This window comes from Chrysemys picta, chromosome 10 (assembly GCF_011386835.1).
Source record: "Chrysemys picta bellii isolate R12L10 chromosome 10, ASM1138683v2, whole genome shotgun sequence".
In the NCBI taxonomy this organism is placed as follows: domain Eukaryota; kingdom Metazoa; phylum Chordata; order Testudines; family Emydidae; genus Chrysemys; species Chrysemys picta.
In genome coordinates this window covers 54,424,741-54,438,171 of record NC_088800.1, presented here as the reverse complement: position 1 = coordinate 54,438,171, position 13,431 = coordinate 54,424,741, and the positions used below count along the sequence as shown (strand labels likewise).

The window sequence follows — 13,431 nt, the reverse complement described above, 5'->3', positions numbered from 1 at the left end:
TTCCTGTTGCATATTGGTTTAGTCTTCTGGGGGCTGTAATACTTTGGTCTAGTTTTCGTGTGCAGCTGTTGGATGGTGTTGATGGTCTGTGATACATAGGAGGTCAGACTAGATCAACATTTCTCAAATGTGGCCACCAGCAGATTTTTTTTTGCGACCATGACAGCCTCCAAAGCATGAATTAAGATTTTGGGGGGGAGGGGGGAAACAGCGATCCCTCCGTGCAGTGACCAGCTGTTGCTCCTGAACAGTTGTTACCTATTACCTATGGAGCCACACTTGCTGTTTACAGTTGCTGTAGTTACCACAGCAGCTCAACAGCTCCAAGCTGCTGCAGGTCTTGGCAGCTCCCCAGCAGGGTGAGGGGCTCCCGCCCCGTGACACACTCCAAGCACAAGAATGGGAACACTGAATGGGGAGCTTTACTGCCTACCGCCTTCCTACTACATACATAAATTACAATCATTTGGACATGTACATGCACATATTTATTTGTTTTTCCTAAAGTTACGTATTTTAGGAAAAATTTGTCAGAGCAGCCACCAGCAAGGTGGCCACGGTCACGGAGTTCCCGGGCGATGCTCTGGAACTGCTCCCCACAAAGCCAGTCAGGACTTTGGGGAACCTCCTCTCCCTCGGAGCAGACCATCTTCAGGGCAAGAAGCTCACACCTCTTCACCTCCTGGGTCTGACCTTGGGGCATTCAGCATATGCCCCTCCATGCGCTTCCCACAGCGAGTCCGCCCAGGCGGGGTCCTGGGGAAGCCAGAGGGTCCTGTACGCACCCCCACTTTGCAGTCAGACGTGACTCTTAACCAGCCAGTAAAACAGAGGTTTATTAGATGACAGGAACTCGGTCTAAAACAGAGCTTGTAGGTACAAAGAACCGGACCCCTCAGCTGGATCCATCCTGGGGTCCCGCGAGCCAGACACCCCAGTCTTCTGCCCTCACTCCTAGTCCCCAGCCAGCTCCAAACTGAAACCCCCTCCAGCCCCTCCTTCTCTGGGCTTTGTCTCTTTCCCGGGCCAGGAGGTCACCTGATCTCTTTGTTCACCTTTAGCTATTTCCTTGAAGGGGGGAAGGGCTCTGGCCATTTGTTGCCAGTGAGACAGAGTGTCAGTGATTTATGCACACTGGCCTTTATCCCACCACCTAGAGACCTAAGAAACGCATAGGGGAAACTGAGGCACCCACACAGTATTCAGAGGAAACATTTAGAACAGTCCCACTTCGTCACAGCCACACTCTGAGGTCACCAAAAAATTAGTTGTGAGAACCGCTGGACTAGATGCTCTGATGGTCCTTCTGGCCTTAAACTCTGCGACTGTGACTTCTCTGAGCCTTTTTTTCTTTCAGCTCTCTGGCAGAGGCTCAAATCCCTAAGAAAAATCTTCCCTTCCGTCAGCTCAAGGTTTTTCTGGGCTATCGCCACTCTGTTAATCTTAACAGGACAAGATTAGATTTTAAAACTGCTTGTGTGGCAGGAGAAAATCCCTATTTAATAAATGTTGCTAACTCTAGCTGTACAGTAGTTTCTGATGGTGACTGGCAGACTGATTGATGCACCCTATCCCAATTTCCTCTAATAAAGAGAGGTGCATATTGGGAAAGGAGAACTCCACAGGAAGTTAGGAGCCAGACAAGTTCCTTATGTAGTTTAGGAAAACTGAGAGAGGTGCTTGAACACACTAAGCTGGCATCTAAAGGCAGCTATAAGGCATTTCTAATAAAGGGATTATGAAGAGTGGGCAGTCTCTAGGGAAAGAAGGCTGCCAGAGGAAACTTACTGCCATTCTCCTCAAGAAACTTAAGGCGTCTGTAGGACCTGGGACTCAAGTGTCACTGCATGTTTTAGTTTTTTTGTGTTCAACCTGCTTCTATTTAAAGTAGGCATTCCAGAGTCACCGGGCAGCATATATATATCAGTCTCACTTTGTTTGGTAATATTTAAACTGAATAAATGAGGCACATCTGACCTTGTGTACGCTGAGAGACAAGGAGGGTGAGGTAATATCTTTTATTGGAATAACTTCTGTTGGTAAGAGAGACAAGCTTTCAAGCCGCACAGAGCTCTTCTTCAAGTCTCTGAACTCTTGTGTGGCTCTATTGCTTAGGTCCCTCACCAACAGAAGTTGGTCCAATAAAAGGTATTACCTCACCCACCTTGTCTCTCTAATATCCTGGGACCAACACGGCTACAACTACACTGCATATAACTTGTGTACACTAGCATTTTTCTTCTAGTTATCCACTGTTGCAGCTCAAAGTGGCACTAGTGTAGAAAACACTACCGGCATTTTATTCATTGTTCCACAGACCTCCTCTAAGTAGGGACAGATGAAACTGTGGTTAAAATGTCAACAGCTAATACACACTAGGGATCATAACCGCTGCTGCCACTGATGGAGATGCAGTGGTGGAAATCTCAAAGAAAAATTCAGCCTGTGTGAAGGTTGTTTGCTTTAGAGAGTCTCTGGTAGTTTGTGGTAGGTGACACTTAAACAGAAGCAGAAGGGGTAAAAGTATCCTACGCATATCACCTCAGCATTTTGGGATGACCAGCAACATCTTTCTTTTGAAGTAACTGCCTCCTGATGTGCTGAGGCCTGCACTGGAAAAAACGGTTACTCACCTTCTCGTAACTGTTGTTCTTTGAGATGTGTTATTCATGTCCATTCCAATCAGGTGTGTGCGCGCGCATGTGCACGGTAGCTGGAAGATTTTTCCCTTGCATCTGTTGGGTCAGCCTGGGTACCCCATGGAGTTGCGCTTTCATGGCGCTCAATATACAGCCCTGCCAACCCGCCACCCCCTCAAGTCCTTCTTTCTGGCAACTCCGAAAGAGGGATAGGAGGGTGAGTATTGGACTAGACATGAACAACACATCTCGAAGAACAACAGTTACGAGAAGCCTACGTTCAGGAGTTGAGGTCAGAGTCTTCCACTGATTGGAACATTGCTCATCCAAAGGCTGCATCATCTCTGGCCTGCTGTGTAACTGCATAGTGTGTGGTGAAAGTGTGGATGGAGGACCACGTTGCCGCTCTGCAGATTTCCTGAGTGGGGACCTGCGCCAAGAATTCTGTTGATGAAGCCTGCACCCTGGTAGAGTGCACAGTGATTGGGGGTGCGGGAACCCCCGCCAGGTTGTAGCACTCATGAATGCAGGATGTGATCCATGACAAAATGCATTGTGATGAAACAGGCAGACCTTTCATTCTGTCCGTCACTGCCACAAATAACTGGACCGATTTTCTGAATGGCTTCGTTCTCTCGATGTAAAAGGCTAGCGCCCTGTGGACATCCAGTGTGTGAAGTCTCTGCTTCCTGCCAGTAGAGTGCAGCTTAGGGTAGAATACCAGAAGAAAGATGTCCTGGTTGATGTGAAACTGTGACACAACCTTCGGGAGAAATGTAGGGTGAGACCTGAGCTGAACCTTGTCCTTATAGAACACGGTATAGAGAGTGTCTGATGTTAGGGCCTTGAGCTCAGACACCCTCCTGGCCGAGGTTATAGCTACCAGGAAGGCTACCTTGTAAGAGAGGTAGAGCAGGGAGCATGTTGCCAATGGTCCAAAGGGTGGTCCCATGAACCTAGAGAGGACCAGGTTGAGGTCCCAGATGGGGACAGGGTGTGAGGATGTGAGGGTACAGTCTGTCAAGTCCTTTTAGAAATCGGCTGATCATAGAGTTGGCGAACACCAAGTGGCCTGCTTGCAGGTGTATTGAATGTTCCACACAGAAGTCCTACAGCACCGCTTTCAACTCTCTGATGTTGATGTGGAGAGCCAGGTCTGCGTGAAACCAGAGACCTTGGGTCCTGTCGTCTCCCAGATGAGCTCCCCAGCCCAAGTCTGATGAGTCCATCACTAGCGAGAGAGATGGCTGCAGACTAGTGAAGGGGATCCCTGAGCACACCTCCTGAGGGTTGAGTCAATGCAGGAGGGAGTCGAGTACTGGGCGAGGCAGGGTCACGATCCTGTCCAAACTGTCCCGGGCTGGGAGATACACTGATGCAGCCACGACTGAAGGGTCGAAGCCTGAATCTGGCATGCTGCACCACGTAGGTACAGGCAGCCATGTGACCGAGAAGCTTCAGGCAGTTCCTTGCTGTGTTGGTGGGAAACTGTCTGATCCCTCAAATGATATCTGTCAGGGCCTGAAACATTGCTTCTGGCAGGTGTGCCCTGGCTTGCGTCGAGTCCACAGTACTGCCCCATAAACTGTATCCTCTGGACCGGGGACAGAGTCGATTTTGCTTTGTTAAGAAGGAGACCCAGATTGTCGAAGGTGGTTCTGATGAATCTGACCTGAGCTTCCCCTTGGGTCCTGGAGCGGCCCTTGATCAGCCAGTCGTTGAGGTACGGAAATACCTGTACCTGGTGCCTGCGCAGGAATGCAGCAACGACTGCCATGCACTTGGTGAAGACTCAAGGTGCTGCTGACAGGCCGAACAGAAGGACTGTGAATTGGTAGTGGGTACTGTACATCACAAACCTGAGGTACTTTCTGTGGGGCTGAGTAAATGCAATATGAAAATACGCGTCCTTCAAGTCAAGGGTGGCATACCAGTCTGCTGGATCTAGCGAAGAGAGGCTAAAGAGACCATGCGGAACTTGAGTTTCTTAATGAACTTGAGTTCTTTCAGGTCCAAGACAGGCCTGAGGCCGCCTTTGCCTTTCGGTATTAGGAAATACTGGGAACAAAAGCCCTTGCCCTTCTGCTCCTGAGGAACCTCTTCCACTGCCCCTAGCGATAGTAGTGAGTGAACCTCCTGTATAAGGAGTTGCTCGTGAGAGGGGTCCCTGAAGAGGGAAGGGGAAGCGGGATGGAAGGGGCACAGAATTGGATGGAGTATCCTCTCTATCGTGTGGAGCACCCAGTGGGGTCCGAAGTAATACAGGACCAAGCACAGTAGAAAGGGGATAGTCGTGATGAAAAGGTAAGGCGGGGTGGATCCAGATCTTGCTCTGGTGCGCCGTCCTCGACCGCACCTTCAAAAAGCTGGTTTGGCCCCTGAAGATGGCTTGGATTGTTCTGAGCCCTGGCCAGAGGGTTGACGTGGCCGTCTCTTGCCGCTCCGATTTCTCCTTCTGGAGTCATCTTGGCAGTTCTGATGATCGAACCATTGAGGAGACTGTGGACGGAAGTGTCTCTGCTGCGTTGAAGGCGTATAGAGGCCCAGGGACCTGAGGATGGCTCTGAAGTGTTTAAGGCTGTTTAGCCTTTTGTCTTTTTTTTCTGAGAAGAGAGTCTCACCCTCAAAAGGCAGATGGTTTGCTGTACATCGCAGGAGAGGCCAGAAACCTGGAGCCACGAGCCCCTTCTCCTAGCCACTCCTGTGGTCATAACCCTGGTGGCCGCATCTGCTCCTTCAAGTACCATCTGAAGGGACACCCTTGAGATGAGTCTCCCTTCCTCAACCAACACTGAAAACTCGGCATGGGAATCCGAGGGGAGCAGCTCTGTGAATCTCGCCATCGCCGAGCAGGTGTGGTAGGAGTACCTGCTGACGATGGCCTGCTGATTAGATATGCGGAGCTGCAAGCCTCCCATGGAATAGACCTTTCTCCCATAAAGGACAAGCCTTTTAGCCTCCCGATTCTTCGGGGAGGGCCCCTGGAAGCCCTGACGCTCGCGTTGGTTGGCAGCATTGACCATGAGAGAGTCAGGTGTGTGATGCGTGTATAAATGCTCGTAACCCTTGGATGGCACAGAGTAGCGACTTTTGTTGCGCTTAGCTGTAGGGGCAACGAGACTGGAGTTTGCCACAGAGTTTTCGTGGTGTCAGAGATGGTTGTTATGAGGGGCAGGGCAATACATGCAGGTCCAGAAGAGACGAGAATGTCCACCATTGGATCTGCATCCTCCACTACCTCCCCTGCCTGAATGCCCAGGCCCTGGGAAACCCTCTGCAATAATTTCTGCAGAACCCTGTTGTCCTCCATGGCCGGGGCTGTCGCCATTCCCACCAACGCTTCATCTGGCAAGAACGAGACCCCCATGAGTGGTGGCTGCTCCCTTCCTGCCACACCGATAGGTCCCGCGGCACCCAGATGGTGTCATGCCCCTCAGTGTAGGGACTGCATACACCGACGCAGGCACCGCCAGTGCCAAAAGTGCCGTCGGTGCCGATATCATTCTCAAGGTCTGAATTGCTGTTGGCGCCGGAGTTGATGTCGCCACTGGAGTCCTTGCTGATGCCGGGCCCCCCAGGCCTGGTGCCGGCTGTGCTGGAGGCATCGAGATGGTAGTGCAGGGTGGTAATAGGCCTACCCCCAACCCTGCCAGTGCTGGCGGGGGGGACAAACAAGGCAGAGGCCACCGACGTTGCCCTGGAATGAGACTCTTGGCTGCTACCTTGGCTTTGATGAAAAGCCCAGGGAGTCCAAAAGGACCATTGCACTGGGGGCTGCCATTGGGCAGGCCACCGTGCTGGGTAAGGGTGTCGGTCCCAAGTTGACGTGGACCGTCTGCTCCTACTCCTCTGGGACTGATAGGAGCCTGACTCTGACTCCGAGGTGTCTGAAAACGATGACCACGGGGGGAGCGGTACTTCTAGGCACCATGCTTTCGCGCCAAGGCCTCAGGGATCAGTATGGCTGCTGGGTGTGCTCTGGTGCCGGGGATGGCGCGCCGGGGTTGGAGATCAGCTGGCCATCATAGTGGGCCCGGGGAACAACCAGTGCTGGTGACCTGTCCCGTTTGGAGGAGAGAATGCTGCCAAGACGTGAAGCAGTTCTTGGGCTGCTTCAAACGCCTCCGGTGTCAAAGGGAGGTGCAGCTCACAGCTCGGCCTTGGCGAGCGAGGAGGGTCCAGACTCAACTGCCCTTCTATGCGGGCAGGAGTCAGCACGACCATCGCCGGTGGAGCAGCACTAGTGTGGCCCAACTTGGGTCTAACAGCGGCAGGCTCCTTAGGCCTAGAAGGGGGAGAGCGACCCCTCTCTGGCCTCCTCCTCTTTTGCGGCACCAGCGATTGTGAGCAGTGCCTCCATGGGGCATGTGAACCGCAAGTGGAGCTGTGACGGTGCCGTGAGTCCTTATCCTTACCCGGCACCGGTGCTGACAGTGCCGATGCACTCCGCACCGAGGAGGAGATTCTCAACACAGGGTCCATCGACCCAGAGTCGGACTGGGGGTGGAGTGGTGCCTCCATCAACAGGACCTTCAGGCACTGCTCTCTATCTTTTAAAGTCTTGGACTGAAAGGTCTTACAAATGGCACAATGATCTTTCTGCTGGCCCTCTCCTAAACACTTTGGACAGGAGGTGTGAGGATCGCTTCTGGGCATACTCTTGCCGCAGGCTTCGCTGGCTTTGAAGCCTGGAGACCCCTGCATGTTCCAGCATCAGGATAGTGTAGGAGGGAATTCTTCCCCCGCAAAGGAGACTTATGTAACACTAAAGAACTACCAACTACTAACTATTAACAAAATGGAAAACTAATGGAGAACAACGTAAGAAACTGCTAAATGCGCTTGTCAAGACAACAGCAAAAGGAAGTCCCAGCTAACTGTCACTGATGGTAAGAAGGAACTGAAGAGGTGGCAGACTGGCAGGGCTATATATTGAGCGCCATGAAGGCGCGACTCCAGGGGGCACCGAGGCCGACCTGACAGATGGTGCTAGGGAAAAATCTTCCGGCTACTGTGCACGTGTGCATGCATACACCTGATTGGAAATTACATGAACAAGCACTCGAAGAAGAAATCGAAATTTCCTGTACCCACTCTGCTCTAACTCGCTCAGAGTGAGCAATGGTGGAGTTGTAGTACAAGCATACAGGACCCAATACAGTAGGCTCAAATGAGACTGCATTCACTGCATATTCTGCCCTTTCTGAGCTTAAAAGATGTCTGTGCTGATTCATAAATGAAGGACTGTGTTAAGATGATGCATGGTAAGCAAGAAAATGTGGGTCTGGAAATTAATGAACCAAAATTGGTGTGTCAGAAATTAGGCCTAATTGGTGAATAAAATAATGTGGAATGGGCTGTTCCACTCACCATTCCCTCTGTGGGTCCTAAAAGAACAGGCATTAGAGGGAAAAGAGGAAGAACAGACGGAGGTTACTGGGGCGAGCTTTGCCATCATGGCTACCTCCCACACTGGGACCCCGGGCCTTCGTCATTCTGATCCTGAGAGATCACCTGAACCAGGCCAGATCAGAGAGAGGGATCCAGATGACATTGCCAACCCCTACCAGCTTCAGCTGAATACCAAACACCCCTGAGATGAAACAATATGAAACTTTAACAATAGCAGTAACAACAGTAGCTATAGCCCATCTCAACTACCTTCTTCTTTTCTAACCAAGAGCTGTTATTACCATCTTTGATACCATCTAAAAGACTGTCAAGCAAGGGGAGTTTTCCTTCTAAAACTCTCAGGCTAAGGGAAAGAGAACCAGGGATGCTGTTAAAATGAAAGCCTTAATTAATACTTCACATTTCAACACTTTAACTGTTTTTCCTTCTTTTCTTTATCTTTAATAAAAGGTTAAAAGGATTTTTAATGGTGTTTGCGCCATGGTACTAAGCAGGCTGAGGTCTCTGTATACAAAACCTAACCCTTGTTTAACACTGTTTAATACTGGAGAGTGACTGGGTTATGTTAACACTTTGGATCATATATTTCATCCAAATAAATACAACAGTGCTTCTGCTGTGCCTATCTATTATTTGAGGCAGAGGTGTAACTGAGAAGAGAACATCATAAGTTGAAATATTTTCATAAAATTGATTTTGAGTGCATAAGTTTTGGGGTTTCCAACTTGAGATATTTTAAAGTAGTCAGACGTTCAGAGGTCAGGTGCTCAGCAATTTCTGAAAATCAGGTCCTCTAAGGTAGGCCCGCACAACTCATAAAGCGGCAAGGGCCATATTACTCCAAAGAAAACAGCTGAGGGCCGAACCCACCCCGCCCCCCCCGAACCCTGCCCGTCCTGTGGAAAAAACCCTCCGTCCCCAGCGCCACCCTGCTGAAACAGCAGTATTGAACCTTGGTAATATGTTACAGCTGGCCCTAAAGTAGTATAAATAAGGTAAAAGAAAAATGTCTTTTTGCTAGAAGTAGAATAAGATCTTCCCCCCACTTTGTAATCAATTGCCCTGTTGAATGAATGAGGTGTGAATGAGGAAGGCGTGGAAGGCAGGCACCTCCAGACAGCTGCAACCCTTGGAGAGGGGATGGGAGCCAGACCAGATCAGTAGAACAGGTCAGCTACCGACTCGCCGCTCGCCTCCTCAGCCCCCCTACCCCCGCTGCCAGCTCACCTGCTTCCCTGCCACTGCCCACCCGCTCGCCTCCTCAGTCCCCCTCCCCCAGCTCTCCTACTCACCCCCCGCTACTGCCCGCCCGCTCACCTCCTCAGCCCCCGACCGCCCCGGCTCACGTATTCAGCCCCCCCCCCCCGCCACCAGCTCACCTGCCCCCCCGCCACTGCCCGCCCGCTCGCCTCCTCAGCCCCCCACTCCCCACCGGCTTGCCTACTCTTCCTCCGCCACTGCCCGCCTGCCTCCTCAGGCCCCCACCGCCCCGGCTCACCTACTCAGCCCCCCATCCCCTGCCACCGGCTCACCTGCCTCCCTGCCACTGCCTGCCCGCTCGCCTCCTCAGCCCCCCCACTCTCCCCAGCTCGCCTACTCACCCCCTGCCACTGCCCACCCGCTCGCCTCCTCAGGTCCACCCCCCCTCCCGCTGCCGGTTCACCTGCCCCCCTGCCACTGCTCGCCCGCTTGCCTCCTCAGCCCCCCTCCCTCACCCGCCGCTTGCCTACTCACGCCCCGCGGGCCACACAGTGAACCCACCTACTCACCCCCCGTGGGCCGCATGCGGCCCCCGGGCTGCATGTTGTGCAGGCCTGCTCTAAGGTGTCAAGTTGGGCACTAAAAAATTGAGGCATGCAAAATGACTAGTCACTTTTGGAAACCTTGGCCAGAATGACTAGAATTTGGTGCCCAAATTCTACTGGATTATTCTGAAATTCTGAAATTGGCTCTGCTGCTTGCCAGTTATATTGAAGTGAGGAGGAACCCAGTACAAAAATGAGGCTATTAAAACTGATGTAGGGGAGTCAGGAGTGAGAAAACGTAAGTTACCTTGGTATTGTTTTTATGTTCATCCTGACAGCCATTTTGGATAGCTCCTTCCTCTATACTGACATCACTGTTGGGAGCAAATGTAACGCTACATGAAGGACACGTCTGCAAGAAGACAAAAAATTGAAAACAGAAATATTCAGATACCATCAGAAAATTATGCATTTCACAACAGACTCATTTTCACTGCCACACGTAGACTCTCAAAACTGTCCATATTCCAAGATTCCCTTTCAATAAGAATTGCATGATAGGATGTCCAACCATACTGCAATTTTAGCTGGATGCTGTGTAAGGCCACAAAATGCTATTGTGAATAATTGCTGTGTAGTTAAGTGAAAACTAAACAGCAGAACTGAAAACAATGAGCAGAAAGGGGAATGCCAGTGAACGATCCCAGATGTTCTTCTTACTTAAGAGTTTTATGGGTAATATTTACCTGAAGTACTGAGTATAATAGGCTATTATGCACTGTGTTTAATCCCTGTGAATTAATTTATAATGTATGGTAGTAGCATATTTAGACAGATGAGACATGCTTTTCCATGCACGTACAGGACCAGATTCTCCAATGTGGTGTAGCTACTTTGTGCCAGTACATCCTGCTTCTAGAGAAAGCCCTACCACCTCATGCAATAATAGAAAGCTGCAACAGACACTGCCACCTACCTGGGCTGCTAGTACAAAGGCCAAGGCTGGGATAACCTTAAGCCTTAACAATCCTTGGTTGTAGTTTCAGCTCGTTAGGGCTGTTATAATAGCCAACATAAGTCAAAGCAACCCTCAGGCTGCTCTAATTTATGCTGGGGAACCGACTGCACAGAACAGTCCCAGGATTGAGAGACTTCAATGGTAAACTTTGCACTCCACCCACCCCCATCTCTATCTGTGTTGTATGGAGTCTGGCTCCATCCAAAGAACTGCCCCAAAGCTGTCACAAAGCATATTAAAAATCCTGTTTTGGTTGGTCTAAAAATCATAGTGCACAATTTAAAACTCTGTATATACACCTCTACCCCGATATAACACGAATTCAGATATAACACGGATTCAGATATAACACGGGGGGGGGGGGCTGCGCACTCCGGCGGATCAAAGCAAGTTCGATATAACGCGGTTTCACCTATAACGCGGTAAGATTTTTTGGCTCCCGAGGATAGCGTTATATTGGGGTAGAGGTGTACTGTACAGTACTGTATGTCATCTTCACACTAAAATAAAGTTAAATATGTATTAATATGTCACCTATAAGTTAGTGCAAGTGGCTCTCTACTCAGTGGCCTTTTCTTAAAGGACTCCTTGCCTCTAATGTGGACTCTGGATCAGCAGCATGATAGGGGACTCACAGGTGGAATACAGATAATAAACAGGATACTCTCCAATGGAACACATTAGAAATATTGTGCTGGACTGCATTTTTGCCGTCTATGCTGTAAATTACATGCCAAATAACTGTTAGTGCAATGTTGAGACTGTACAGTTAAAAAAATCATAAAAATAAGAAAATATAAAAGTCAAGGCTTCAACAGGAAAGCAACTGGATTATGCTGAAATCCTGTATATACAGGGATACTGGTTAGTTACCATTCCCTCTTCCCCCCTTCCTCGAGGCCTCACTCCTCTCGATGGCCTCATCCTCCCACTCAGTGTTGAAACAATAATTAAAAACAGAATAAGAGCATCTGGAAAATCATGATATGATATGATATGATATGATATGATATGATATGATATGATATGATATGATATGATATGATATGCTCTAAACAGCTCCGTTTCTGCAAAGGAAAATCATGTTTCACTAAGCTATCACATTTTTTGAACATGACAATAAAACAGCAGATAAAGGAGAAACAATTGACATAATTCATTTAGACTTTCAAAAGGATTTAGAAAAGATCCCTCACAAGAGGCTACTAAAGAAACAATGTAGTCATGAGGTGAGAGGCAAAATACTGTCCTGAACCAAAAAGAGACAGGAAACAAATGGTCGATTTTCATCATGGCAAAAGGTGCCTACCTCATGGTTTCACACTAGGGACATGTCTACACTATGAAATTAGGTCGATTTTATAGATGTCAATCTTTAGCAACCGATTTTTATAGTCGATCGTGCATATCCCCACAAAGCGCATTACGTTGGCGGAGTGCGTCCTCAATACCGTGGCTAGCATAGACTCACGGAGTGGTGCACTGTGGGTAGCTATCCCACAGTCCCCACTGCCCATTGAAATTCTGGGTTAAGCTCCCAATGCCTGATGGGGGAAAAACATTGTTGCGGGTGGTTTTGAGTACATGTCGTCAAGTCTCCCACCCTGAAAGCAATGGCAAATAATCGTTTTGCACCTTTTTTCCTGGGTTATCCGTGCAGACGCCATAGCACGGCAAGCATGGAGCCCGCTCAGCTGCACACTACTTTTGTGAGCATTGTAAACACCTCGCACATTATCCTGGAGTATGTGCAGAGCCTAGCTAGGAGCCACCAACATGAGGAAGATTGTGAGGAGGACATGGACACAGACGTTCCTGAAAGCACGGGATGTGGCAATTGGGATATCATGGCGGCATTGGGGCATGTTGATACAGTGGAACGCCGATTCTGGGCCCAGAAAACAAGCACAGACTGGTGGGACCGCATAGTGTTGCAGGTATGGGATGATCCCCAGTGGCTGCAAAACTTTCGCAAGTGTAAGGCCACTTTCATGGAACTTTGTGAGTTAATTTCCCCCGCCCTGACGCGCAGGAATACCAAGGTGAGACCTGCCCTGACAGTTGAGAAGCGAGTGGCGACAGCCTTGTGGAAGCTTGCAACGCCTGACTGCTACCGGTCAGTCAGGAATCAATTTGGAGTGGGCAAATCTACTGTGAGGCCTGCTGTGATCCAAGTAGCCAGGGCAATCAATAATCTTCTGCTAACAAGGGTAGAAACTCTTGGAAATGTGCAGGTCATAGTGGATGGCTTTGCTGCAATGGGGTTCCCTAACTGTGGTGGAGCGATAGACGGAATGCATATTCCTATCTTGGCACCGGACTACCTTGCCAAACAGTACATAAACCGCAAAGGGTACTTCTCAATGGTGTTGTAAGCACTGGTGGATCACAAGGGCCGTTTCACTGACATCAACGTGGGATGGTCGGGAAAGGTGCATGACGCTCGCATCTTTTGGAACTCCAGGCTGTTTGAACAGCTGCAAGAAGGGACTTTCTTCCAAGACCAGAAAATTACCATTGGGGATGTTGAAATGCCAATAGTTATCCTTGGGGACCCAGCCTACCCCTTGCTCCCATGGCTCATGAAGCTGTACACAAGCAGCCTGGACAGCAGTAA

At 49.7% G+C, this 13,431-nt stretch overlaps 1 protein-coding gene across 5 annotated transcripts in view; it reads right to left on the bottom strand.

Moving 5' to 3' along the window:
* ADCY9 (adenylate cyclase 9) overlaps positions 1-13,431 on the bottom strand; it is a 201,883-nt gene that overhangs the window by 77,547 nt on the left and 110,905 nt on the right. For all 5 annotated transcript variants that reach the window (XM_042854102.2, XM_042854104.2, XM_042854103.2 and 2 more), the window contains exon 3: positions 10,104-10,208. In XM_042854102.2, coding sequence (XP_042710036.2) covers positions 10,104-10,208 — 105 coding nt within the window. The remainder of the gene's footprint in view (positions 1-10,103; positions 10,209-13,431) is intronic.